Below are 27,045 nucleotides of genomic sequence, written 5' to 3'. Positions count from 1 at the left end.
GCCCCAGAGCTGCTCTGCTATCCTTCCTCCCCTCCGGTCCCTGAGTGGGGATGGAAGTGTTCGAGAATGGAAGGCCATGTGGATACCAGGCACAGTGCAGCCCAGCTCCCGTGTCCTCGGGGCACGCAGCATACCTGTTCTGCTGCAAGTACTTGTTGAGCGAGCCAAGCTCGGCCATCTCCATCACCAGCATCCAAGACTCGGCTTCACAGATTCCTATCATGCGCACGATGTAGGGGTTGTCGAGCTGCTGCATGACGTTGGCCTCTGCTAGCAACTCGGCCTTCAGAGCTGGGTCATTGGCCTCGTTCTTGAGTATCTTTACAGCCACTGTTTTCACACCTCTGTAAAAGAAAAAGGCTAACCCCTAGAAAAATATTTTCTAAACATAATTGTCAGCAGAATGTTGCTAGGGAAATATCTGGCACAGAACAGACATGGAGATGCATTTGAGGACGCCTGGATACATGACCAATGAGCCTCCAACTCCTCTCTTAGATTACAAGAAATAAGCACGTCCATTACTTACAGTAATGGTAGGACCAGTGCTGAAAAATGCACCATATCAAACTAACCCCGTACACTGCCAAAATACACAGACTCCTGTGTCTATATTATGTGTGAGTATATGAATATAACATTCCTTTAATATGAATTAAAATGAATTTCTGGGTATGAAATTAGAAGTGTACATTGTCAAAATTCAGTTTTTTAAAAGCACCTTTTTTGCACTGAGCTTTGTTAACTTGAAGCAAACTTCAGCAAGTGTGCAAAAAACTAATTTTTCATCTTTTCATAAAAATATCGCCTTGAAAATATTCTGATAAAGCAAGATTTAAGTGACAGAACAGAACTGAACATGATCTGAAAAACCGCACCCCTCTGCCATGAAGTTTCCGAGGTGTGGAAAGCATACCTCTTTTGTTGAACACTCAAACTGGAGAATGAAAACAAACAAGCCAAATAAAACAGTAACAAAACAAGGCTGACCACATATAGAAAGCACACACAACCTTAGCGGGTGCCACTGAGCACAGCCCAGGGGCCTTCTATACAGATGGGGCAGAACACTCCCAGCCTTGCATCCTGCCCAAGGACGGTGCCACTCGTTTAATGCCACTGCTGGGCTGCTAGTTGTTCTGCCCTTGCATCTGGGTCTACTATCCATCTGAAATTGATTTCATGTATGGTGCAAGGCAAGGGTCAAAATTAAGGAGCAAGGGCTTGTCAGATAGCTCAGTGAACTAAAGTGCCTGCTTAGGCAGAGGGCAGCTGCCAGGGTTTGATCCCTGGCTTGCCATGCCATCCCTGCCCTTGGAGCGCACTGAGACTGGGATGTTGTGGCACACGCGTGTAAATCCCAGCACTTGGGAGGCTGGAAACAGGAGAATCACTACGAGTTTGATCTATGCAGTGACCCTGTAGACCCTGTACTAACTACAAAAAAAAAAAAAAAAGAAAGAAAGAAAGAAAGAAAAAAAAATAAGGAACAAAACTGCTTGATTTTTCCAAATATTACAGGAAGAAATGACACCACAAACTCTTCCAGAAAAACGAAAAGGGAGAAAATACCCCAACACATGTTATAAAGCGATGTTATTCTAAATGCCAAAGCCAGTTAAAGAAATTTCAAGACAACAACTGACTGATACCCTTCATGAACACAGGTGTAACATTTTAAGAGAAATATTTAGCAAACTCAGATTAGTGATTTATGAAAAAAAAAAGGTAAAAATGAATGCATGATGGACAAGGAGAGTTTACTCTAGGAATGGCAGGTGTATCCGGCATTTGAAAGCCAATTAGTGTAATGCACCACATAAGCACAGTGCATGAGTAAAACAGCACGGGGATCTCAGTGGAACAAGTCAGTACATATTCATGATCTTAAAAGCCACTCCAAAATGTAGGCCGAAAAAGACACTTCTTTAGTCTGATAGAGAACAATTATAAGTCAATAGCTAGCATCACAGACAGTGGCAAAATACTGGATTTTCCCCACACTATCAGACATAAGGCTACTCACAATTACATAAAAAAAGGCTCTATAGCTCCTAGCCGTGCAAGAGTAAGGAACAACACACACAAATACAGGGATTGGAAAGAAGAAACAGAACTGTCACTATTCACAAGTGACCCACTACAGAGAATATCTAACTCTTAATAAATAACAAACTCAACACTGTTGCTGCCTCCTGGGTCCATGTGCACAATCAGTCATAGCTCCATATGCAAGTGATGGTGGAGATTAAGAAATAAAAAATTTTAAAATAACACCCTATATATTAGCCTCAAGAGTGCTAAATATCAACGAATATATCTAACATGTTGTTGAGGACCTATACACAAAAACTAAGTGAGTCAGCAGAAAACCGTAAAGAAGCCCGAAGTCTACAGAGCCTACTATGGTAAAGACATTATTTTGGCCCAAATTGACCAAGAGTGCCTTTCCTTTCCCTGAACTCTGCAGCTAAAACAGTGTATCCATAATTATGTATATTTGGGGGCTGGGTATTTGGCTCAGCAGTAGAATGTTTGCCTAGCAAGCTGGAAGCCCTGGGTTCAGTCTTCCACACCAAAACCAAAAAATAATCCTTTCCTTAAAAAAAAAAAACACCAAATCAACCAAAAAATACAGTAAAATAAAAAAAGACCAAAAACAAGGCAACATAATTTTGTATATTTTAATTCATGTATTTAAACAAGGACTTTTTTTTTTTAAGCTGGCTCAGCCCACTCTGGAGGTGGGGCTGGCATAGCACATGCCTCGGAGCAAATCGTGGCTCCTGCACTTGCCTAAGCTTGCCTAAGCAGGCACTTTAGACCACTGAGCTATCTCACCAGCCCTAAACAAGGAATTTGAATATGTTCAATGAATTGATTTTTTTTTTTTTTTTTTTTGTTTTTTTTTTTTTTTTTTGGTGGAACCGGGGATCGAACTCAGGCCTTTGAGCTTGCCAGGGAAGCGCTTATTCCACTGAGCCGTCTCCCCGGCCCCACTATGTTCAGTGAATTGAGAAAATAATGCCTAAATACATAAAAATTAATAGTTTTAAAATGTGATACTTGCACATGTATTAAAAATGAACATTGGGCCAGGGAGAGAGGTCAGTGGCTTAAGCTCCTGCCTGGCAAGCACAAGGTCCTGAGTTTGATCCCCAGTACCAAAAATATAAACAATAAATAAACAGGAACATGATAGCCAGTGGAGTGTGTGTGTGTGTGTGTGTGTGTGTGTGTGTGTGTGTGTGTGTGTTTGCACTTGCACATACAAGATGGACAGCCTTGGAAGCAAGAGTTTTTGTGCATACTTGGGCCTCTATGTTTTTCATTTTCTTTTTTATGGTTCTGAGGGCTGAGCGCAGAGCTTTATTATGCCTTACCACTAAGCTGCACCCATGGCTCTCATCAATACTTTTGTCCCCAAATCATGTAAGTTAGCTACTCATGTAAAAAAATTTTCACAGAATTTCAAATAGCATAAACAATGAACCCACTCATATCCATATTAGAATCACGCCTAGTCAAAGACAAAGTTGTCTCAAAGGAACTTAGAAACCAGCTTTTCTACATGCATGCTTTGTAAAGACCAGGTAAAATACGAAGGCAGTGTAATAGTGTACTAATTTTAACTATTGTATAAAAACATTATTTTTAAAATTAAGCCATAAAGCCAAAAAATTATTTTAATAGTTAGAAATGAAGAAATTTCTGGGTAAGAAATATGAAACACAGTAATCAAAGAAAGCAGACCCCTTATACTGCTCCTGAATGGTTTCATTTCAGTGAGAGTAAATGTGTGCATATAAGGGCCTTAAAACAGAACAAAAATACATAAAGATTAGTTAAGAGTAGCTGCATTTGGGTAGTCAGAATAAGTTGTTCTTATTATATGTTTCTTTGTTTGTATTTCCTAACTTTCTGTAAGGCATGAAAACTAACATACTTATCTGTTGGCAGTATGTATAGAAGATGCAGTCCTGGTAAGTGTACCAGGAATGAGCAAAAAGTATGTTAATAAAACACAATTTTGCCATGTTGGGTTAAATGTGTATGGGATTCAATGGACATTATAGATGTGCTCTTAGACCTTTCTAGAACGCAGCTCATGTGGGGACAACAGCATCATGAGGGAGCACCCTGCCTACTTCTTAGACGTTTCTGGAACACAGCTTGCACAAGGACACACTGAGTGAGAGAATACCCCACTTACTTCTTCATCTGGTAGTGGCCCTTCTTCACAGTCCCAAAGTTCCCGGAGCCCAGTTCACTTTCCTCCAGGGTCAGCAGGCTTCGGTCCAGGTAGACCTCTTTGGGCCTGATCTCCTCTGGGTCTGCATAGGGGCTCTCGTACACTTCAGTGTCCATGGGCAGAGGCTCTCTCTGGGGCTCTGAAACATAGTCAGGAGACAACCATGGGCCGGTCCTTTGTGAAGACTCAGGGGTCTCCCTGTCCACCCCTCCCATGGTCACAGGACCACTCAGTCACATTGAGAAGTTAGGGTCCAGCTGAGAATTGGAGGCCAAATTGGCAGGCATCAAAAATGGTCATCTAGAGATGGCAACAGGACACATGGCCCTCCCATGGGGTTGAGGTGGCTTTAACTAGGGCTGAAATCTTTTTGACACCCCACCTATTGAGCAGTGGAGTCTCTGTTGTCTTCCTGGGGTTTTATAACTGTGCATACTGACAGACTACATCTAAAGCTATTCATGCACATGACTTCTAGAGTGAAGCAGCGACGCAACATCTATCTCCTCAGAAACTGTTCCTGGAATCTTAGGAGAGCCCTGGGTGCTGTTTGCTGCCCCAAGTCTGCCACATTGGGAGAATTCCAGACCAGCCCACTCAGAGAACAACCAGATGGCCCTGGGACCAACTGGAGTCAGAGAAGCCCCCAGCCTCACTACCATCTCTGCCACATGGGCTCCAATTTTACCTCTGTCTCTGTCTCTGTCTCTGTCTCTGTCTCTCTCTCTCTCTCACCCCCTCTCTCCCTCCATCCTCTCCCTCTGTCCATCCCTCTCTCCCTCGTTTCTTTCTTTATGATATCAGGAATCAAACTCACAACCTCATGCTTGCCAGGCAGGTACTGTACCACTGAGCTATATTCCCAGTCCTTGGGCTCCAATTGTAATCTGAGAAATAGACCCAAGCCAGGTCCAAGTCCCTGACACACAGGAAATATACCTGATTACCAGTTTTGGGGGTGCTTTGCAGCAATAAACAGATTCCAAGTTGATGAATAAAATAAACTTAGGGACACCTCCAGAGCCCAAGACAGACCCCCAAAGGCCCCATTTCTAGCACCAAGTCAGCGCCAGTGCTCTTCACAGTCAGTCCAGCTCCCTAAACACAATGAGAAGTCTAGCAGCTCAGCCATTCTTTCCATTACCAACCGTGCCTCCACTGCTGGGTGGACACCAGAGCATTCTGAGAACGTGGAGTTCAGAGAAATTCAACCGAGGGTGGACAGCAGGTTGCTGGAGACAAGGAATTCTGAAGAGGCAACAAGAACATTGCCAATCTGACCAGTTTGTTGGAAAGGTCCTTTGTTGTAAAAGGCCACTTTATTCAACAGAACTGCCTCATTTATGGACACGTGATGCCTGCTGCCTGCCACTGGACAGTGGCATCCTCTGCAAGGTGCTCCCCTACAGACAGCAGGGTGCACCTGAGTGCCGGCCCAACAGGCCCAGAGGCGACCATGAGCTTTGCCCTGAGAATGCACAATGAGTGAAAGTATATTCTCACCTCTCTCCGGAGCCCAGGCCCCTCCTTCTGGCTCATAAGGATTGAAGGATGCCACGCTCTCTGGCCGGTTCCCTGGGGATGTGTGAGTCTGAAGTACATGAATGATAGTGTGTCATTTTTCTCCACTGATGCAGTACAGGGTGCATCTGAGTAATTATAATTTATTTTCAAATATCACAGTTTAACTGAGGCAGGAAAGACAAAGAAGAATTAGGAAGGAAGAGAAGAGAGAGCCACGGGTTATCTCATTTTTGAAACAGTTATTTGGGGGACCCTTTGGGTCCTCAAAGGGTGCTGTGGGTGACCCCACTCTCCCTGCTGGGCAGTTCCTGGCCCACACTGGCATCGGTTCCCATGCTGCCAGCCTTCCAGAGATGTGCAGGGCTTTCCTGTTCCTCTTCTATTCATTTTCCTCTCTTAACTCTTGTCTCTCTGATTTTATTTTATGTGGAAGTTACCTAAAAAGGCAAATTAACTTTCCATGCCTGCTTCTATTTTTTCTCAATCTCAGGGTAGGTGTGAATTCCCATACTAGCCCAGGGTTCCCCCTGGGTCTTCATCTTCAGTGGAGAAGGACAACATGTGGGTGGAGGACAGTCCTGGCCATTCCTAATGAAGCCTGATGTCCCAGCCCCACCGCAATGTGCCCCAGTGCTGCCGCCATTGTTGCTCCTACTGGTCATGGCATGAGGGGCTTCTGCGATGGGGAATGCTGTGCTACCGGAAGGAGTTGACCTTTCTGCCACAGGAGGTAAGAGAAGCACTTCTGAATTACAGCTTCACTGGCCATGACTCTACTAGGTATTTAACTAGCATCAATTTGCTTCATGAAATAACTGGGAAAATGTGCTCATACTGTTAGGATTCCCCTTCTAGCATCCTGAGGTGAGTTGTGCCGATCGAGCCTCACCTCCACATTGAGTCAGGAGATTTCTACTTAGTTTACAGGAAAACCAAAGCACACTTCAAATCCTCCATTTTATTTGTTGGCTTGTTTGGTCTTGGTTTTGGCTTGAGCTGGGTAAGAACTTGATACAGTCATTTACCTTATCTGTGCCCAAACACTGGCTACAAAAATGAGATAACACCCGATTTCACAGACACTTAAAGACACAGAAGCAGTAAGCTTTACATCACACAGTCATTTACATAGCAGACCACACTCAGTCCTCAGCTGTGGTGACCTTATTGATAGAAAGAGCTCACAAATACATCAAAGAGCTGCCGTGCCAGGGCCTCGTGGCTGGGAGGCCTCAGACACCCTGGCTTCCCCCTCACAGACAGAGGGCGGCACTGCCTATGGTGCTGAATGCCCTTTCGGGGAGGGTAAAGGGTTCCTGATCTTACACGTCAAAGGGATGCTGTTAGAGCCACTCTCTCACTGACTATCTCAGCAATCTTACTGAACTGTTTAATGAAAGCTACCATGATATACATCAAGAATGACAACAGAAGTTCCAGGATGTACAGACCTTAAGTCACTGTGTGCCATACCCACTCTTAGAGCCTAATCAAAATGTGTTGTGCAAACACATGGGTGGATGGATGGGTAGGTGGATGGACAGATGGATGGATGGATGGACAGATGGAAGGATGGAAAGATGGATGGATAATGGATGGACAGATGGATGGATAATGAATGGACAGATGGATGGATAATGGATGGACAGATGGATGGATGGATAGATGGATGGATGAACAAATGGATGGATGGACAGATGGATGGATGGATGGATGGATGGATAAGAACAAATCCCTTCTTATAATTGAGAGATGTGCAGTATAAATTAATGTGATTTAAAAATGAGTTACATTTCAAACCTTGGTACTGATAAGTTCAAATGGTAATTTACCTCTTTTAAACTTTTGTGTATTTCAAGACTATTGGACATGCTTTGATTCACTTCTAATTTATAAAATACTAGCCCTGTCTCAGGAGACCTCTCTAGCAGAAACGAGGTGTTCCAAAGATACTTCAGCCTCTCCACTGCCTCAGTTCCCTTCTGCAATCATACTCTTGGTGGACAGCAGCTCTTTAAAGCAGTCTTTTCAGGTTGAGGCTTAGGATCACTTCAACTCCAGACTTTTCCTGAAGGCAGGAAGACCCTGAGATCTCAGGACAAAACCTGTCAGATGTGAAGCTAAAGGATGACCCAGCATGAGCTCCCCTAGACAAGGAGAGGGGAGCCCTGCCTTCCGCCCACTCAGGGCAGCATGTGGGGGCCATGGCCTTTCAGAATATTCTCTAGGGTAAGCCAACTTCAAGAAGCATGTTACATTTAAACAAGAATGCAACTAACTAACCTAGGAATCTTGTTGGGGAAAAATTTTAAAACAAGTGAAGTTATTTTCAAAAATGCCAAAGAATAAAAGTCTATGAAGCCTAAGAAGCGGTACAGATGAACTCAGAGAGCCTAAACTCTTGGACAGAAGTCATTCATGTTCTCATGGGCAGCGCATTCGCACCTCAGCAGACTGGGTATCTTTGGAGATTTGGGCTCCACATTTTCATCAGAAGTGGCTCAGGGTTTAGTTTGTGTGCCAGCCAGCACAGAGCACTGTGTCCTGAGGAGGAGGCTCCGTCGCACAGCCACAGAGAGCTGCCACCCCCTGGACCAACACACCCAGACGCCTCAGCCCCCAGCCGCTTTCCCTTCTGGAGACAGATGGGCCCCAAGCACAGGATGGCACTCCCTGTGGGGACATGCATGCTCCATAGCAAAGAGCAGCAGTGACTTCTGGGAAGATACAAGATACAGTGTTAGCTCCCTGAAGGCTTTAATGAACAGGCTGCTGAGTGGAACCACAACCACCAACACCTCTGCAAGCAAGTGCTCAGTTGCAAATCAGAATTTGAAAACTTTGCAAAGGGTGAGCACGAGGGAATAAACATAAACCTACGAAAGTATGGAATATTATTTAAAGTTTAATGAAATATTAATTTCAATAAAAAAGATATTATTGGCACCATACACATTACTATTACTAGTCATTATTCTTTTTGTTCCATATTAGATGAACAGATTCTGCCCCGTGGACAGTATCATCTTTTCCACGGACAGAACAAGGGGCAAATGAAACCTCAACTGTTCTGTTTCCCCATGTACAACTGCAGGACATCACTAGATGGCGCCAGCTTCCTAGAGTTCTACATTTTTTTAAAAACGGAATTTGGACGTGCAGAGACAGCAAAGCTACTGTTTGTGTGGAACAGGCAGGCTGATTCAGAGTTGCTTGGCAAGAGCACTGCCAAGGGATATTTTGGATTGTTTTTTCTAGACCTTCATTTTTGCTCCCAGGTCTCTGCAAGACATTTTCAAACTAGGCAGCAGAGGCTCTGCAGGGGACAACATACTCAGCTGACTACAGAGGGAGCAAGGGGGCTTCAGAAACTCTGACCGCTAAACAGCAGAGTGGAGAGGAGCAGCCTCCCGTGCAGCACCCACTGCAGCTCGGAGGGCAGGTGCACCCTGCAGGCTGGCCCCGGCTGGGGTGGGAAGCACAGAGAACAACCAGGAAGCTACGCAATTGGCCTTCTCTCATCGCACAGTGAAGATCAAAGCCTGACCCTCCATAACTACCTAGCAACTCAACACTCATCAGTGTTGCCCACTGCGCAGAGCGCACTGGAGAATCCTATTTATCTTGCTTCTCACTGAGCCGTAGTAAATTATATATTTAGATGTAAGATTTCAAATATCTCAATTATGAATATATGTGTTGAATAAAATATAAAAAATGGGTTTTAATGAGAAATTCTATAACACATCTCAGTCTGATCACTTTAGGCGATTTTATTTTATTTTTAAATGTATTTAGTACAGGGTCTCACTACACAGATTGGATCCTCCTGTTTTCAGCCTCCCAAGAGCTGGGATTACAAGTGCATGCCACCACGCCTGGCCTCAATTGCCATCTCAGCACCCCGAGGGTGGGTCCGGCATGGCACACCAGGGATTGAATCCCCGTTGCTGCATCTGCCTAAGCAGGCACTTTATCTGCTGAGCTATCTGGTCAGCCCTAGGATTTTAGAGAAAATGCACCTGGCCTTCAATTTTTGTTATGAAATTTAAAAACTATCTAAGAATTTTACAAGCAAAGTGTAATTTTCCTTAACTGTTTAGATGCTAGAGTTAAATCAAGCCTTTCACATGTATTTTTATACTTGAATTGTTAAAAACAACTACTGACATTGAGCAAATGTTAGAGAAAGCTGTTTACTCCTTAGCATAACAGGTGGAATATTTGACATAATTCCCACAATTCTTTTCTCATATCTTTTGAATGATGGAAAAGTTTCCCAACTATATGTGAAAACATAAATATCAGTTCTCCTGAAATCATCCTGATAAACAATTAAAAGGTTTTGAGTCTGCTGGGCCACTACGAAGTGGCTGAGCGAGGACTGACATTAATCAACTGGCTTTTCATGTTTCCTTGTAAGTCTGGCCCCTTGTGTGGAGACGGCAACCTCTACTGGTGGGTGAGGCCCTGGCACTCAAAGGCCAAGCCAAAGATACAGCTACAGATACCAGGCTCCAACCTCCATGAGCTAAAGACTGTGACTGCAAGTATCTCACTCCTTCGGTGAAAGGCCTTCCTGAAGACAACATAGTTCTCCTACATTAATGTAAGACGTTACCTGGAGCAGTCCTTAAAGGAGTTCCCAGGTCCTACCTAGATTCCTACACTTTTCTTCAGTATTCCCCTCCTCTGTTTGATAACCTAAAATATAATGGGCTGCCTAGAGAAATCTTAACCCTGAGAATCGCAGATTCTGCAGAGGGTTTTGATCCTCCTGGAGCCCTAAAATCATCCCATTTGCCTCGTTTATTCAAGCCTTCCTCATCTACTCGTTTGGGAGACTGCAGGCCTGATCAATCCACAATAACTAAAGGAAAGTATTAACACAATGAGGCCACAATTTAAATTATGGAATTCTGCTGTCTTATCGATTACCTACTGATATTTTTTGACATCTATAAAAATTAATGCCCATTTTCAAGTTATTATAAATTTAAATAGGCAACCATCTTTTTTGCAAGGAAAAACATTTTCACAATATTAATTCATTTGTAACATTCAACTGCTTAAAAAAATATTTTAGTAGGTATAAGTTTCAAGGAGGCACTACAGGGCTTGCAGCGAAAAGTGGGTTTCTTTATACCCTGGTTTGTGGAGACTACTGGCATTACTAGTATTTATTGCCTGTATTTTTCCAGGCTGTTCAAGCCTACCTATATATCTACCTACGACTTTGTCATTTATAGTTTAACAGTATAATCTGGAAACAATTCTAGATCTCAGCTTCTCTCAGTGTAGCAGTTTTATTGTAACTTACTTATTTCCCAGTGCTAGACATTGACATTATTACCAGATTATTCACAGTGTTAGAATAAATACCATCATATATACATGATTGCAGAAAATTCAAGATCTCTTTTTTTCCTGTATTTAGGACAGGGTCTACAGGGTCTACAGGGTCTAACTATATAGATCGGACTCGTAATGATTCTCCTGTGTTGAGCCTCCCAAGAGCTGGGATTACAGGTGAGTGCCACCACGCCCAGTCTCAATTGCTGCCTCAGTGTACCCCGGGGCAGGGCCGGCATGGCACACCGGGAATCGAACCCTGGCCACTGCACTCAGCTGAAGCAGGCACTTTAATCTGCTGAGCTACCTGGCTGGCCCTCAAAATATCTTATGATGAATATCCAGAAAAGGAATTACAGAGCTGAGTTTTATAATACTTTTAATTTTGATAGATGTGATGTGGAAGACTTGTCCTTCTGAGAGAACGAATTATTTCCTACCGCTCGGGTAAAGTGCAGAAGAGCTCACCTGCCATACCCTTGTGACACGGTGTGTTCAGCCGTTTACACTGGATAGTTCTGCAGGTGGAAAGAGTTGAGCACCACAGCTGTGTTTCTCTTATCGCAAAGTTCAACACCTTTTCACATGTTTAAGAACTAGTTATTTTTGATTTACTCTAAGTTACCTACTGACATTTTTTGCCCTTTAGACGATATTTTCTTAATGATTTGTAGTCTCTTTAGACATTAAGGCAATTAATTATACACAAACACATGCACGTGTGTGTGTGTGTGTGTGTGTGTGTGTGTGTGTGCATGATTACTAATATTTACTCTCGGTTTCTTACTTTTCTTTTGATGATATATTTTTACTGTGCTTATTTCTTTATGTAGCCTACTGACTGACGCTCCAACTTCCTTTCGTTCTCCTGTTGCCCTAAGACACACTGACTCTGATCTAGGTGCGTCCATAGCTGCCGTGAGTGACCCGAAGCTGCGAAAGCCGTTTAGGAAATGACAAAACGCATTCGCCTCCTCAGACTGTTTTATTGGTTTTTTGGTGGTGATGGCTTCTTTTAGTGTGAGGTTAACCAGAGGTACCGCTATTGAATCAGTCAGCGGTCCAGTGCTGCTGTGAAGCTGTAGTCATCTTCCACAGTTAAGGTTCTATGTTAAAAATCTGACTAGACTGAAGGAATTGGATGAACAGTAGGCAATGAATTAATACGCATCAGAATTCTAATTCATTATTCAATGTTATTCGTTTCTAGTGAGCCAGGATAGTGAATTCTCATTCTCTGAATCTCACGGCAGTAATGGAATGATGTAGCTCTCAACACCTACAAAATCAAAGTCTGAACGTTCTCATGGGGCGGTACACAGTATCTCACAAATCCCTGGCTGTCCTCCCGCACAGTGTAACGTTCATAACCCACTACCGCGATGCTGTGCCATTGACTCTGGCAGGCCAAAAGAAGCTCTGCAGCTGGGCATGGTGACACACACCTGTAACACCCGCACTGAAGAGGCTGAAGAGGGAGAATTGCAAGTGAGAGCCCAACCTGGGCAACTAAACGACTTAGTGATAAAATGAAAAATAAAAAGGGCTGGGGATGCAGCTGAATGCAAAGGTTTTTGGCCCAATCCCCAGTACCAAAAACAGAAAAGTAAATTGGTTTTTTTTTTTTTTTGAAAGATTGTCTGACCTAAGCTTTAGATGCCACCGATCTTGCTCACCAAAACAACTTGAAAGCTGCACGTTAGCAGGCAGAGCAGGCAGGCAGGCGTTGCTGGACTGAGGAGCGCGTCACTGAGGACCCGGCAAGAAGCAGGGATGCGCCTGGGCAAGCAGGGCCCAGAGCATCAGGGGCACATCAGGGCTGCACACGGCGAAGAGAGGCGGGCACAGAGAGCAGGGGCGGAGGCGACGAGGCCAGCGAGCACGGGCTACATGCGGATCAGTCCTACCACTCAGTCAGGGACAGCAAGCAGGAGATGCTTTAGCACCTTTCTGTGGCCAGGCTTTGGGAAGGAGTATGATTTGAGTCTGGAGAATATTCCACCCGCTGACCAAGGCTAGAAACCATAACGGCAAAAGGAACAATCAATTTTCAGTTTCAGGAAACAAACCCAGGACAGTTATGTGCTGTGCTATTGAGCTCCTCTGTAGCCATGCTGCTGCCCCTCTTGGCCCCACTAGTGAGACCTCCTACTTGCATCTCTCAGTCATCTGAAACCCTTCTGGAGGAGCCCATCATCCCATCTAAGGATCTAGAAAAATATTTGGGAAGAATTTTCCAATGAAGGCTGGAAATCAGAGTTGACATCATATTAAAGGGCACAGTGAAATCTCCCAAAATGAGGAGGAAACTAATGTCTGCCTTGACTATAAATCCATGTGTTGCTTCCCATGGGGACTTATGACTTCATGAGCTCCAAACAGATAACCAGGAAGAAACTGCTGCAGGTCTGCCTCAGAGTGGCATTGCTTGCACAGGGTGGGCACTAGGTCCCCTAGGTTGATGAAGGGTCACTTCACTTGTGGAATCTGCATCTTTTTCTGTATAGATTTTACCAGCCAACAAAAAGTTATTCCAAAACATCTAACTTGGAAACCACTGGGTGATACAGCCAAATCTAAGGCTTCCTTGTCTTCTAAGAGTTCTCAGCCCTCAGTCTTATCTACCTACAGGGAAATGGGTCTCTCTCACAAGAATGTGTCAAGGAAGAGGCCTGGTCCATGAGTGGGACAAAGCATCAAAGCAGTGAGGACTCCAGAAGAGAAATAGGATTTGTGATTCCTCATGGCTTGCTTTGTTTTGTTTTCTGGCAATGTTAAGGTCTCTCATCCCAATACCAAGCATTGCCTGGGGTGGTCTGAACATGAGCTCAAGGTCAGTCCTCTCTAAGTCTACCTCCAAGAGGTAGAATGTTTATCTGGCTTTGTGTGAACACCTTTTTCAAGGGCTAGCAGGTATAGTGGGCCCATTTCCCTGATGGTATTAAAGGACATGGAAAGTCTACAATGAAGTCTCCCAAAAGGATGAGGAAACTAATTCCTACCTTGACTATGAACCCATGTGTTGCCTCCTAATAGTCTGGAGGACATGTCCACGTCTGAGTGGGAGGAGACACTCTCATTTCCCAGATCTGGTGGGAGGTCTATTCCTGATTTAGCATGGGTTTCCTCATGCTTAACACTTTTGGAAAATGAAGGGAATTTAATAGAGCCCAGAAATTAAGAACACTTGGCTCGCTTAGCGCTGACAAAGGCTGAGTGCACCTCATCTCATTAGCATTCCCAGTTGATCAAGGGGGACATTCAAAGTGCCATCAAAACAAAACTGCTATCCTGTTAGCGTAGCCTGCTTTGAATTTGTGAGAAGCCATAACTGCCTCAGTGCCCGTGGTATTTGTGGTGATGACACTTACCACAAGACTGGAACTCTGTGGAGGAGCTGCAAAAGTAATGTTTTCTGATTAGAAAGGGTCCACACAATTGCTACCTTAGTGAGTATCCCTTTTCTACTGCAGAACAATGGGTCTGACTGTAATACTGTTGCCTGAGAAGACCCAGTTTCTGTGCCTCTTTCAGGGGCTTTTTTACCCATGGATTAGGTTTTGAAAAGTGATTGACTAGGTTTAATTCACGATACCTAAAATTGTAATGCTCAGACAACCCATTTAGTCCTTTTGTAAGAACAAGGTCTCATCCAGCCTGAGCTTGGACTGTACCAGACCTGAAACAAAGCCGATGGTAACCAATATCCAAAACACAGACACTCATATGCCTTCGCAACTCACCGGGCTGTGTGCCAATTTTTTGACATGGAACTGTAAGAACTCTTAACAAACCATCTGGCTTGTAAGAGTAATGCTCCACCAGCTGAAAGGGAAGCAAGTGTGGTCAGCAGTTGAGTGAGACATGGGGAAACAGTGACAGAGACGCAGAGTCCTTGTTGGGCTTTAAAGTACCCCAGTGATGCCTCCAGACAGCTCACCGTCCACGGCAGCTGGAAGAATGGAACACAGCCACAAATGTCTTTGAGAAGGAGCCAGCGAACAGTTTTATAAATGTCCAGGAGGAATATTTTAGGTTTTGGGGGACCAATACCATCTCTCTCACCTTGTCATTCATTCATTCACTCACTCACTTACTCAATCACTCACTCAAAACAAATCTTAAAAGCATACGAATCACTCTTTAGAGACTACATAAAATAGGACCCAAAAGCCAGACTTGGCATAAGGATTTTTTAGATTCCTGAGCTAAAGAATAACAAGAGCGTAGTGTGCTTACTAACTCTCAGAGAAATCGTACTGGAGCTCTGGAATTGGATTAAGGCTTAGAGAGACCTTGCTGTGCTATCTAGAACAAGCCATGTGATTATGCATGTAAAAAGATGCAAGGTCTTCTAAGGGTCAGTGGGCCAGGCAGCCCCATGGGCACATGCTGTGCCTGAGGGGTGAGGGGAGGGCAACCTGTACCTGCCAGAGTGTGTCGAACTTCTTCCCCTCAGGGATGGACAGCTTCCCCGTCTTGTCTTTGTCGATGCGATAGTGCAGCACCTTCCCTTCATGCAACAGGCAAAGGGCGTAGGAGCCATTGTTGTCTCTGGCCCTGATCCTGGAAGACAGGACACAGTGACATCACCCTGTGAGGACCAATCCTGAGCAGGAGTCTAGCAGGAGGCTGTGCCTGAAGTCAGTAGATGCCTGGGGACCCTTTGGTGGGGGAGGCAGCCTGCAGGCAGTGCCCACCATGCCATCTAGGTAGCATCGAGTCCAACAAGCTCACACTGGGAAGTACTGATAGGTTGGGGGTTGACCATGGCTAAAGACCAGCAGGCCTGTAGGGGAGCAGAGGCCAGCTCAGTGGACAGCAAGATGGTTCAGGGCAAGTGGCACAGGGAGATCATTGTTATGATTTGTGCCTAGTTGTCCCTCCAAATCCTCAGGCAGTGATGGTGTGGCAGGCTTCTAGAGGTTGTGATCAATTCATGATCAAATGCTGCGATTATGGGTGTGAGGGGTACACTCACCTGGGGGCAGACAGCCTGAACGCAATGTAAGGACGGGAGAGAGGCTTGCTGCCTGCCGCCTCTGCTGCTGCTGGTGGTGGTTCTTTTTTACTCTCTCTGTTTTGCTCTTTTTTACTGCCATGAACTGCTGCCCTCTGCCATGTGCCACCCTACCTTGCAGTCAGCTGATTATGGACTGAAACCTCCACAAACCGTGAGCTAAATAAACTTTTCCTTCCTCAATTTTGGGCATCAGGTATTTTGTCCCAGCAATGAGAGAAAAGTAATGGACACATGCATCATCTGGGGCTAGGTCAGACCTGTCTGCTGTGTCCCTGGGGACAGGTAACTGTGTCTGGGTCACAGGTTAATCAGGGTCCTCTGGAGGGCAGAGCAAGGGGCACGTGAGCTTCTATTCCCCAAGGCCCACTTCAGTGCCTTCCCCTGTACCCACCTCAGGGGCAGGGCCAGGATTTAACATGCCTATGATGCTGTCAGGGTAAAGTCCCCAGGAAGAAAATGCCATCATTGTGGGGTGAGAAGGCAGCATCAGGGCCTAGAGGCTCCACAGTCACGGTCTCCCTGGTGACCTTCAGTGCCACTCCTGCCCCACAACCTGATGACTGAAGAGCTGGTGGCAGCAGAGGAACAGACCCACTGTGCCACTCCTGACTGTGGGAGTGTAAGGGCTGCCAGGAAGAGCTGTGGGTCTGGGAGGATGCAGACCTGCTGGGGCTGGAAGTGGCGTCATCTCCGTTGTCACCCACCTTTCGGATCAGGAGGCTGGAGCAAGGGTGAGTGACGAGGAAGCTTCTCCAGCCCTAGTCTTGGCAGAAATGAGGAAGAAGTCCCTGAGCATTAAGCAACACTCCCAGGCTCCCTGCTCAGAAACAGCTGGACTATGCCCCACTGCTGCACACTGGGGGATTTCTGCTGCCTCTGCTGGGTCCCCAGGGGTCACAGCTTTGGGCACACAAAAGTGACATAGGCTTTGGTACCAGACGTGGCCACACTTCCCTTTCCCCTGTTGTGTGAACGCATCTCACAAAGCTTGCCTAAGACTTAAAAGCTGAACTGTGGTGTGGGACACTGGAACTTCAAAAATGAGTTTCTTTCCAAGTGGCGCTTGGCCGGGCCCAGTGGCCAGCTTCCCTGCACAGCAGCTGCTCTGAGCAACTGGTCAAGGTGGAATATACATTCCCCAGGCCCTCGCGGGCCCAGCAGTGGCTGCTCTGAAACTTCTCCACTGTGTAAACAGCACATCCTCCCAACCACCTCAGGTACCATCCCCCTGAAGTGTGATTTCCACTGTCATGGTCACATGGCCAGTGACAGCCATAGCTGGTTACCAGTAAACCAGAAAAAACCCAGACCACACAATAAAAGATATTTTCACATGAATAGAGAACTGAATCTATCTTATGGGAAAGCTATTTTCTAATATGGGGTTATCTATGCTTCTTTTGTTTATCTTATAAACACCAGTGACCCATACATAGAAAAGTTTGGGTGTATAAAGAATTCTATAAACAATAACCTGCTAGGCATTTATGCATGTGCCCCAAAACGGAGAGCAGGATGACCGGAGGCTGCGCCAAAAGGTCATTTTCCTTTCTTTAGAGCCCTTCACATGAGACTTGAAGGTCGACGAGACCATAATTGGGATATGAACTCTGTTCTCTAAGTTCATGTCCATTATAGGCCAACCCACCTGGCCATAAAATGTGACAGCTTCTTTTCTTATTAACACTGACTGAGGTGGAATCTGCACTGGGCAGTGCACAGCGGTTGTGCCAGGTCACTGGGAGGCTGCAGCAGAAGGCTCACTTGAGCCGAGGAGCTCAACACCACCCTGGGCAACATACTGAGGCCCTGCCTGGTTCTTAAATAAATGCATGAATAAATGACAACAAGCAAAAACTAACACTGAAAATCACAGATTACCCATGAAGATGGTGCAATCCATCTCAGAGACTCAGCAAAGCCAAGTTAGGGTCACAATGACAATACCGTGTTCATCCTGGCAGAGATCTAAAGGACTGAGAATTCTGAGTGCTGCTGGGAAGGGCGGCCAATGGGAGCCCTCCATGCTGCCGACAGGAGCACTCTGGATGCAGCCACGCTGCAGAACAGCTGGAGATGACTTCTTGCACCAACAACTCCACCTACGCCGTATGCCCCAGAATGCATGCTGGGGTATTTTTAGAGGTTTTATCTGTGCTTATCAAAAACCACATGCAACCTAAATGTTCACGGACCATAAAGTGAGTGAATAAATCATACCACAAATCTACTCATAAAACAGAATATGCGAAAGCAACAAAATGAAAACCATGACAGTTACACAAAGTTTCATGGACAGAAAATATATTCCACGATCTTACACACACAAAGTCCCCAAATGTGCAAATGATTGAGTTCAGAGTTGGTAAAATTAAAGCAAAACACAAACACAAAACAAAACAAAAGCCATGCACGCCAGGACATAATGAGCACATGGGTCTAGGAGCAGCTTCTCCTAGATGGACGGGTGTGGAGCGGGTACGGCTCTTCAGGCCTTCGGGCTGTTCAGTATCGTGCTTCTTGACCTGGTGGTGCTTGCTTGATGCGTAATCCCCGAGCTGCATCCAGACAGATCTGCACCTTACGGGTTTTAGAGTTCACAGTCAGCACTGCACAAGGGGCACCAAGACAGGAGGAAATGGAGACCATTTCTTGATTTTGGAAGACAATTCCCACAAAGGCTGAACATCCCCGAGACTCTCCTGTGGAACACATGCTGCTGGCAATCCCTCCGTCCGCCCAGCTCTGTGTGTGCGCTGTTCCAGTGCTCAGGCAACTGGCAGGAAATGAGGGCAGACAAGGGAAACCCACAGGCCTGGCATCTGTAGGTGGCACCAACCAGAGGGCCCAGCCACAGCAACCAGCGACAGGGAGGTAACTGCCAGCTGCAGGTACAGCCTGCGCTGGGCTAGTCTTAATTTATCATATGTGTAAAGTTGGTTTGGAAGCGGCCTCCTGGCTGCTCTTCCTAGCCCTCTGTGTTGCAGAGAAAGCTTGGTGGATATCACGGACACGCACACACGGATGCATGTTCATGCACGCCAGATCTATGGAGAGAGCTGCGGCAAGTCTTTTTTTTTTTTTTTTTTTGTCTCTGCGAAGTTCAGCTTATCAGCAGTGGTCACTGGAGCCCTTACCTATGTTTAAGCACTTTCTTCCAATGATTCCTTTGGAAGAAGTGAACTGACAGACCTGTAGTCTTCTGTTACAAAGCCAGGGATTTGTGGGGTTTGGCCTCAAGATCATGCTGAAAAGTTGTAGCAAGTGGCCTGAAGACAGGCCTCTTGCACTGTGGGCCCCTCCTTGGTGAGAAGCCACAGGTTCCGGTCCCTTGCAGAGGGGAGGACCCCTTCTCTACCCTCTCACGCCCTCAGGCATGAGGGGTGCGTGCTGGTGCTGCTGGGCACAGATGCTGACATGAGGACCAGCAGGAGGTGGGGCACTCGCCCTGGGCCAGTGCTGTCAGCAGAACAGAGGAGGGAGGCACATCCCAGCCCAATAGTTATTCTAGTTGTCTGTCTTTGTGGGACGAGTGGGGAGTTAATAGGCAGGACATCAGGTTGGGGGGCACCTGGAGTTGGCTGGGTGCATCGAGAGAACTTCACCATGGCTGTACAGGGACAGGGCCACACTGTGCAGGGAGGCATCCTCACTGAGAGCCATCAGGCCCAGGGGGCTTATCCAGGTAGGCTAGGGAGACAGAAGAAGAGCCTGGGGGCAAGTGGCACCCTAGACAATGCGCCAGACCACAGAAGGCCCTGCTAAGAGGTTTCATGGTAGGGGCAGGCCAGCATTATTGATGCCTGAAAGATGAAGGAAAATATGTTGGGTACTTTTGTCTCCAAACACAGTAACAAGCTGGGCATGGTGGTGCACACCTATAACTCAAGCACTCAGGAGGCTGAGGCAGGAGGATTGCTGCAAGTTCAAGGCAAGGCTGGGAAGTACAGTGAGTTCAAAGCCAGCCTGCACTACATAGTGAGACCCTATCTCAAAATAAAACAAAATGAAGACAAATAGAAACATTTAGGTCCACTGATTACACTCCATTTAAACACTGAAAGCAAGATAAAGTCAGAACACAGTACGTGTCTGGGACCGTGTTATTCCATCTGCAATACATCTCCCTTTCTAAACATCTTATCCTAACGTCTGTCTGCCCCCTTCTCTCCCCTCTGTCTCTCCTCCCCAGTCTGCTCTAGTTCACCAAGGCGGACCAGGCCACGCTGCCTCTCCAAGCTTTGCAGGGACTCTGCTCACCATCCATGGAGCTAGCACTGCCACCAGCCCACAGCTGCCTTTGAACTCCATGCTCAGACAGGTTGTGATGCTGGGCGCTGACTTACAACTGCAATACCCACATACCCAGTGAACTGGCCCCCTCTGATCAATCCTGACAGCACACAAGACGGCCAACTGAACTGAGCTCTTACTGTGGAAAAAGACACTCATGGCAGCCAGTTTCATTTACTGATAAGTGAGACTGTTCCTCCTGACGGCCACAATTAATTTTTGAAATGTTAGTAGAGCAGAAAAGGTGAGTTAAAAACTACAGCAGAAAAAGCGGGTAGCATGCGCAAAAAGTGGGTCTGTTCTCAGAGCACACGCCCATCACCACCGCCACAGAGGGCAGGCCGACATCTTGGCCAGCAGCAAGGGTGCATTTGGACCCAAGGGTCCCATGCAAGCAGCCTGAAAACGTCTCTGGTTTCGAGTCTGGTGGAAAGGAGCCCAAGCACGGGACACTCATAACTTCCGTAGATGCATATCAATCAAACATGAGGTCAAAAAAGGTCTCATGAAGCAAAGGGATCGTGAACTGTGAGCAAAGGGCATGGAGCGAAGGAAGGGGAGAGCTGGAGCGCATGGGCCCGGGACCTGCAGTGTGAGAACAGAGGGGGAACAGAAGCTGCGAGATGCTTGAAGAAATAAACAACAGAATTCTAAAAGTTACCAACTGATAAAATATTCTCAAAAATACCTAGATGTGTTTGAAAAATGGGCATGCTAGAAATTGATAATAGTTTAACTGATTAAAAATACCAAAGAAATGAATAGAACAGAAAATTAGACAGATAAGAGAAAGTGAGAGTGGCAGCCGCAAGTCCAGCGGTATTATTCATAAGGCAGCACAGAGAAAGGTCATGAAAAAGAGAAGAGAACATACAGGATGAATGAGGGGTCTAACGCACATCTAACTGGCCCCTTGGCGGGAAGAGATGGTAAGAGTAAGGGAGCACAACACAGAAAGACAGAAAGTAGAGCAAAGTGTCTCTCAGGATGGCTGAAGGGTCTCACGGCCACAGGAAGCACAGACACGAGAAGGGCCAGACCAGCCTTCCCCATGCTCCCCGGTCGGCTCCTTAATGACAGTAAAACAATGACAGCAGCTGTCCACTGTCTGCAGGGAACACTGTCTTCCAAGCCCCCTGTGGACACTGCAAACCGTGGTCAGCACTGAGCTGCACGATGGTATTGGCCTCTGCGGATGCTCAGCACTGTGCTCTATGTACTTCGCGCCTTGTGGCTTCTCTTCAGCACAGTCAGACTCGCGAGGTCACTACTCGGACTAGTGGGCCATTCTAAGGTAAAATAAGGGTCAGCTGAGCACAAGCCCTGAGCTACTGCAGCAGTGAATCTGAAAACTGAGATGGCCATGGCGTGGCTGGTGGATGGGCAGCACGCACAACACACAGAGGTGATGGGACACGGAACTCACGGTCCAGGGGGAATGAGGCAGGATACCACAAGACTGCACCACTCTACGAAGAAGCCTATAATTGAAAATCTCTTCCTAGAACTTTCCATTTAATATTTTCAGACCATAACTCATTACAGGTAGTTGGAATCGTGAAAAGTGAAACCATAGGTCAGAGTGACAGCTATAGATTATGCATTTTATTATTCACTAAAATAAGAATCAGAGACCAAAATTAGGAGTTCTGTTTAAATCCCAGCACTCTTATGCAGCCAACCTATGTTATACATGATTTGAGTTTCCTGACTAGCTCCCTGAACTGTCTCTAAATAGAAGCAGCTTCAAGGCGAACTTGATCTGACCAGCCAAGTACTGCAGTGCTTAGAGTGTACTGCAGGAACCCCTGAGCTCGAGGGACCGCGGCTCTTGATTCAGCGGCTAGTAGGCATCAGGTATCTCAGTCAGACTTAAGTGTCCCCGTAGCATCAGCATGCTTTCAGAACTCAATGGAAAGCAGAAGTGCGCACGCGCGCGTACACACACACACACACACACACACACACACACGCTCACACACAGCAGAGCTGCTGGCAGGTTTCATGTCCCCAGGACCTTGTGCACACTGTGTCTATCCACCTTAGGGTACCTCGTCTATTTTCCTCCCTCTATCCTAAGTTAGGCTTGGTGTACTTTCCAGTCAAAGGGAAAGCAAAAGAGTGTGCTCCATTAGGCAAGGTGGTACACGTCTATAAGCCAGCTCTACAGGAAGCTGAGGCAGGAGAATCACAGGTTTGAGCTCAGCCTCGGTAATTTAGCAAGATGCTTGTCTCAAATTTTTTTTATACAGGACTGGGATATATACGCAAAGGCTGTCAGTACAATCCCAATGTCACAAAAACTGTATGTATTCCTATAAGCCATCTTAATTTCTCTGAGAACTGTGCCCTGTGTGAAGAAAACTGTTAATGTGTGTCTTACCCCATGTCACGCTTGCACTGAGAAACACCTGTGAGACTGTTTCCTAAGTGAGGACCCACCTGCTGTCCAGGCTACCCAGTTGGGAGGGGAGGAGAGAAGGACAGGGAAAGGGAGGTGGGGAAGAAGGACAGGGAGAGGGAGGACAGGGAAAGGAAGAGGGATGGTGTGTGTGTGTGTGTGTGTGTGTGTGTGTGTGTGTGTGTGTGTGTGTGTTTTAAGGAGGGAGAAGATGTAGGGTGAAAAGGCATGATGTGGGAGAGAAAGGAGAAAATACTATTTCTGGAATGGAAAATGGCTGACACACAAGTGATACATCAAAGATGTAACTGTTTATTCCTCTTGACAAGGACAGGGGGGCATCAGGGGGCAGATGAACCTCAAGCTCAGCTCTCACCAGGACAGGCCCAAAGAGAAGCATTCCCTGCCTCTGGACACCTCTGCAGGGGAAGCCCCCTCCAACTTGGTCCACCTTGGGGGATGGCCTTTGTGTCACCATTTTTCCTTGCTCTGAAAAAAGGAGGAAGGACTCCAGAGTGAGTTTAACTAGTACAGTAAGAAGCCTGTCCTGGAGAAAGGGCACTGGCAGCTACCCACAGCCTAGGGCAGAGCCCAGCGCCTCGTGCTCACCTGACTGCAGGGCTCGGCACTCTTGTGAACTCCCGAGCCCCAGGCCCCAGTCACCATTTCTGCTCTTGTGCCCACTCAGGTGCTGTCGGCCCAGGGGCTCAACCTCAGGACTTCCTGGGAGCTCCCTCTCTGACTCGAGTTTTCACCCTCCCTTTCCCTGCCCCTTTTCATTTCACAGGCAGCACTGGTCCCTGGCCTTGCAGCCCTGGCTCTCTTTGGCTCTCACATGGGCCTGCAGTGCTGCCTCTCCCAACAACTGTACTCAGAGCAGCCATGGGGTCAAGGTCTTCTGCAGGCAGCAGTCCAGCCACCTCACTCTACCTGTCCAATCGGGGACATGCTCATGTCCACAAGGATGTTCGTGCTCTCCCCGCATCTCCTCTGATCTTATTCACCTCCTAATCCCATGGCAATGCCAGCCTGGACCTTACCAGGCGAGTTCCAGAACAGCACATCCACTCACATGCCAGGTGGCCACATCTTCCTTCTTCCTCCTGCGTTTCTGGAAGGATCTCTGGGGCTGTGCACTCTGTAAGCTACCTGACTCTGCTGCAGCGCCCGGCTCTCCACCATCATCTCAGGGCCCTGGGTCTGCTGTTCTCCTGTCACCTCCTCCATGTGAGACTTATGCAGGAGACTTGGCTAAGCCCGTCTACCTGGCAGCTCCCTCCACAGCAGAGCTCATCACGCATCCCACCCTAACGGGTCCCCAGGATGACTTCGGGCCCTCTTGACAGTCTCTTGCAGCCAGCACCTCCTGTGTATGCTCATGATGTCCCCAGTTGGACAGCAAATCACAGGGTCAAGTCTTTTGGATAAACTCTTTACCAGGGCTGCCTTCCTCCCTGCCACAGCTGGCCATACACCACAGCTCCAGCCACACAAGGGTCCCTCCATCAGTACTGATGCCCCCTCTGCCAGAATATTTTTCTCCCCCTCAGCTAATGCTCTCCCTCTCCTCGTTCAGAGGCCCCAAGCATGCTCCTCTGCCTGGAAACATTCTGTGCCCTGTGGCCTTGTTCTGTGGCTGAGACCTTGTTCTTGAAGAGGATGGTGCAGTCCTTGCTCCTGAGGTATCAAGTAGGCCAAGGGAAGATGATGGAAGCCACAGGCCCTGCCAAATGACCATGGAGGGGACGACATGTGTCATATGCTATTGGCTCTGCAGCCCGCAGATCTGCACTTGAAATCTTCCCCATGCAGACAGCAGGACAGGGTGATTATTTTCTGTGCTCTTCTTGTTTTTCCACAACATACATCAAAAATCAGAAAGCAGAAATTGCCATTCAAATGGTACTCATGACTAACAAGTCTGATGCCTCCTCCTCTTACTTACACCTTTTTTTTTTTTTTTTTTTGTGGAACTGGGGATTGAACTCAGGCCCTTGCACTTGCCAGGCAAGCGCTTATTCTACTGAGTTATTTCCCCACCCCCTACTTATACCATTAACTCAGCTCTGATGTGTTTTAAAGATCAACCTGGAGTTGTTCTTGGCCCTAAATTTGCAAAGACTCTTGGCCAGAAGCAATAAAGCACTAAACACAAAGAAAGTGCTAATTCCATGTTTCCAATCTAGCATGCTGTGGAATTGTAAAGCATTTTCACTCTAAGACAATTTATACAACAAAAGGAAAGACAGGTCACATCCCACTTCATCACCTATGCCAGACTAGGAAACCAGCCCTGCACAGTTTCTCTTCCCTGCATGAGTTGCGTGGTTGAGGCTTCTCTGCCCACGAGGCTCAAGGGCCCAGGGACTCCAGTGTCCTCCTCCGAGCCTCACGCGGCAGGAAGGCCCCTGACCCAGGCTCATATGTGACTTGCATAAGATCTTTCAGTCACAGCCACAAGGCTATCCTTTCCTCACTTCAACATCTTGGAGTTGACAAGGACCCTAAGAATATGCATGCCATTACTAATCATGAGTTGTGATACTAGAGGAAGGACAGAATTAGCTTTTTTCTATATATAGATGCAACATTACTGGATTATTTTTGAGTAAAGAGGTAGTTAAAGGGCCAGGAAGATAGCTCAGTAGAATAAGTGCTTGCCTGGCAAGCATAAGGTCATGAGTTCAATCTCCAGTCCTGTAAACAAACAAACAAACGAACAGAGGTAGTTAAACACAAGGCAGTGTAAAACTTATAGAAAATAAAGGGTATTTAGCTATGTCAGGAGCTGCTTAAAATCTTTTTTTCTATATGATAGTGTTTAGCAGCTCTAAAAACATTTTTTTTTGTCATTTAAAAAATATATTCTAAAAGCTGTCCAGAGAGCTCAGCAGACTAAAGTACCTGCTTAGGATGATGCAAGAACTGGGGTTCAATCTTCGGGATGCAGTGTGGGCCCTGCCCCTAGGGTGTGCTGAGGTGGCAACTGAGACTGGGCGCGGTGGTGCATGCCTGTAATCCCTACACTTGGGAGGCTGAAAACAGGAGGATCAGTACAAGTCTGATCTGTGTAGTGAGACCCTGTAGACCCTGTACTAAATACATAATAAATTAATAAATAAAATATATTTTTCATAATACCTAATTTTGTACTTACTTGGGCTCCTGCCCAATCTGGCTTGTACTTTTGGGTGCAGGGATAGATAATATTTGGAAAAAAAGTTTCGTTTCCCTTTTCTAACAAATTTCCTCTGTAGCCACACCTGATCGGAGACCATCAAACTGGGGGCTCACTGGGTGCACCCACACCCTGCTGCATGCCTCGGTCCGCACCTCCACAGAGGTGGAGATCTCACCATGGACAGACACAGGCCAGAGGACTTGCTGTCTGGTGCTCAGGACTGGCAGCTGAACCCCAGACAGAGAGAACCTGCTATACCCATGGCCAGGACCAAATTCACCTGGAATGCTGAGACGGGCGCTAGATGCATCGCATCTGTCTCCTCCAGAGAGGCTGCAGTCTTCATCCCTCAAGCACATGAACAGTCCCTGACCATTGCCTTCTCCAAGCCATCTCTGAATGATCTGGCTGAGCCACATGGACGGGACACATTGCGGGAAAATCTGGCCAAAGCCTGTGAAACCACACTGCCCAGTGGAGTCTCCTTGGTTGGTGATTCGGGCTCCTCTAAGGACCAAACAATGGCAAAGGCCTGGATTTCCCTTTCCATCCTGAATAAGCTCTTCTATACCCTAACTCTCATTTGAAATAGAAGGGATTTAGGCCCAGGAAGTGGTAAGGTCCATTTCAGGTCAGGTGTGCATTCACTGGAAATGAACTCACATACTTCGTGTGAAGCAAAAACTGGAAGCGGAGTTGAACAGCATCCCCCAGAATCACTCTGATTTGATGGGCAGCGCTGTCTGACATCCAGCTTCTGTATTCTGAGCTGAATAATCTGGACTGACCACGAAGCTAAGCTCAGGGTTTCCGAATGTTCTGTCTCCGCTCACTGTTTTGTTTTTTGTTTTGTTTTGTTTTTTAGCGCATATAGCACATTTTATTTATATTTCAGCACTTGTATATTTCACAACCTCTTGTAGTGTTTCATTTGTTACAATTTCCAACATTGAGCAGCAGTGCTGGAATTCTGTCCAATAGGCTTTATCTCTGCCGTGATCCTTATATATATATTTTTA

At 46.5% G+C, this 27,045-nt stretch overlaps 1 protein-coding gene across 1 annotated transcript in view; it reads right to left on the bottom strand.

The window, feature by feature from the left end:
• Syk (spleen associated tyrosine kinase) overlaps positions 1 to 27,045 on the bottom strand; it is an 83,191-nt gene that overhangs the window by 7,346 nt on the left and 48,800 nt on the right. The window contains exons 4-10 of the mRNA XM_023704218.1: positions 15,556 to 15,694; positions 14,872 to 14,953; positions 14,500 to 14,525; positions 13,075 to 13,143; positions 5,756 to 5,843; positions 4,214 to 4,391; positions 135 to 344 (exon numbers count right to left, since the gene is read on the bottom strand). Of these exons, the coding sequence (XP_023559986.1) occupies positions 135 to 344; positions 4,214 to 4,391; positions 5,756 to 5,843; positions 13,075 to 13,143; positions 14,500 to 14,525; positions 14,872 to 14,953; positions 15,556 to 15,694 (792 nt within the window). The remainder of the gene's footprint in view (positions 1 to 134; positions 345 to 4,213; positions 4,392 to 5,755; positions 5,844 to 13,074; positions 13,144 to 14,499; positions 14,526 to 14,871; positions 14,954 to 15,555; positions 15,695 to 27,045) is intronic.

Source organism: Octodon degus, unplaced genomic scaffold (genome assembly GCF_000260255.1).
Source record: "Octodon degus isolate 3935 unplaced genomic scaffold, OctDeg1.0 scaffold00192, whole genome shotgun sequence".
NCBI lineage: Eukaryota > Metazoa > Chordata > Mammalia > Rodentia > Octodontidae > Octodon > Octodon degus.
Note: the sequence above shows the minus strand (reverse complement) of the source record. Positions and strands in the feature narration are given on the sequence as shown.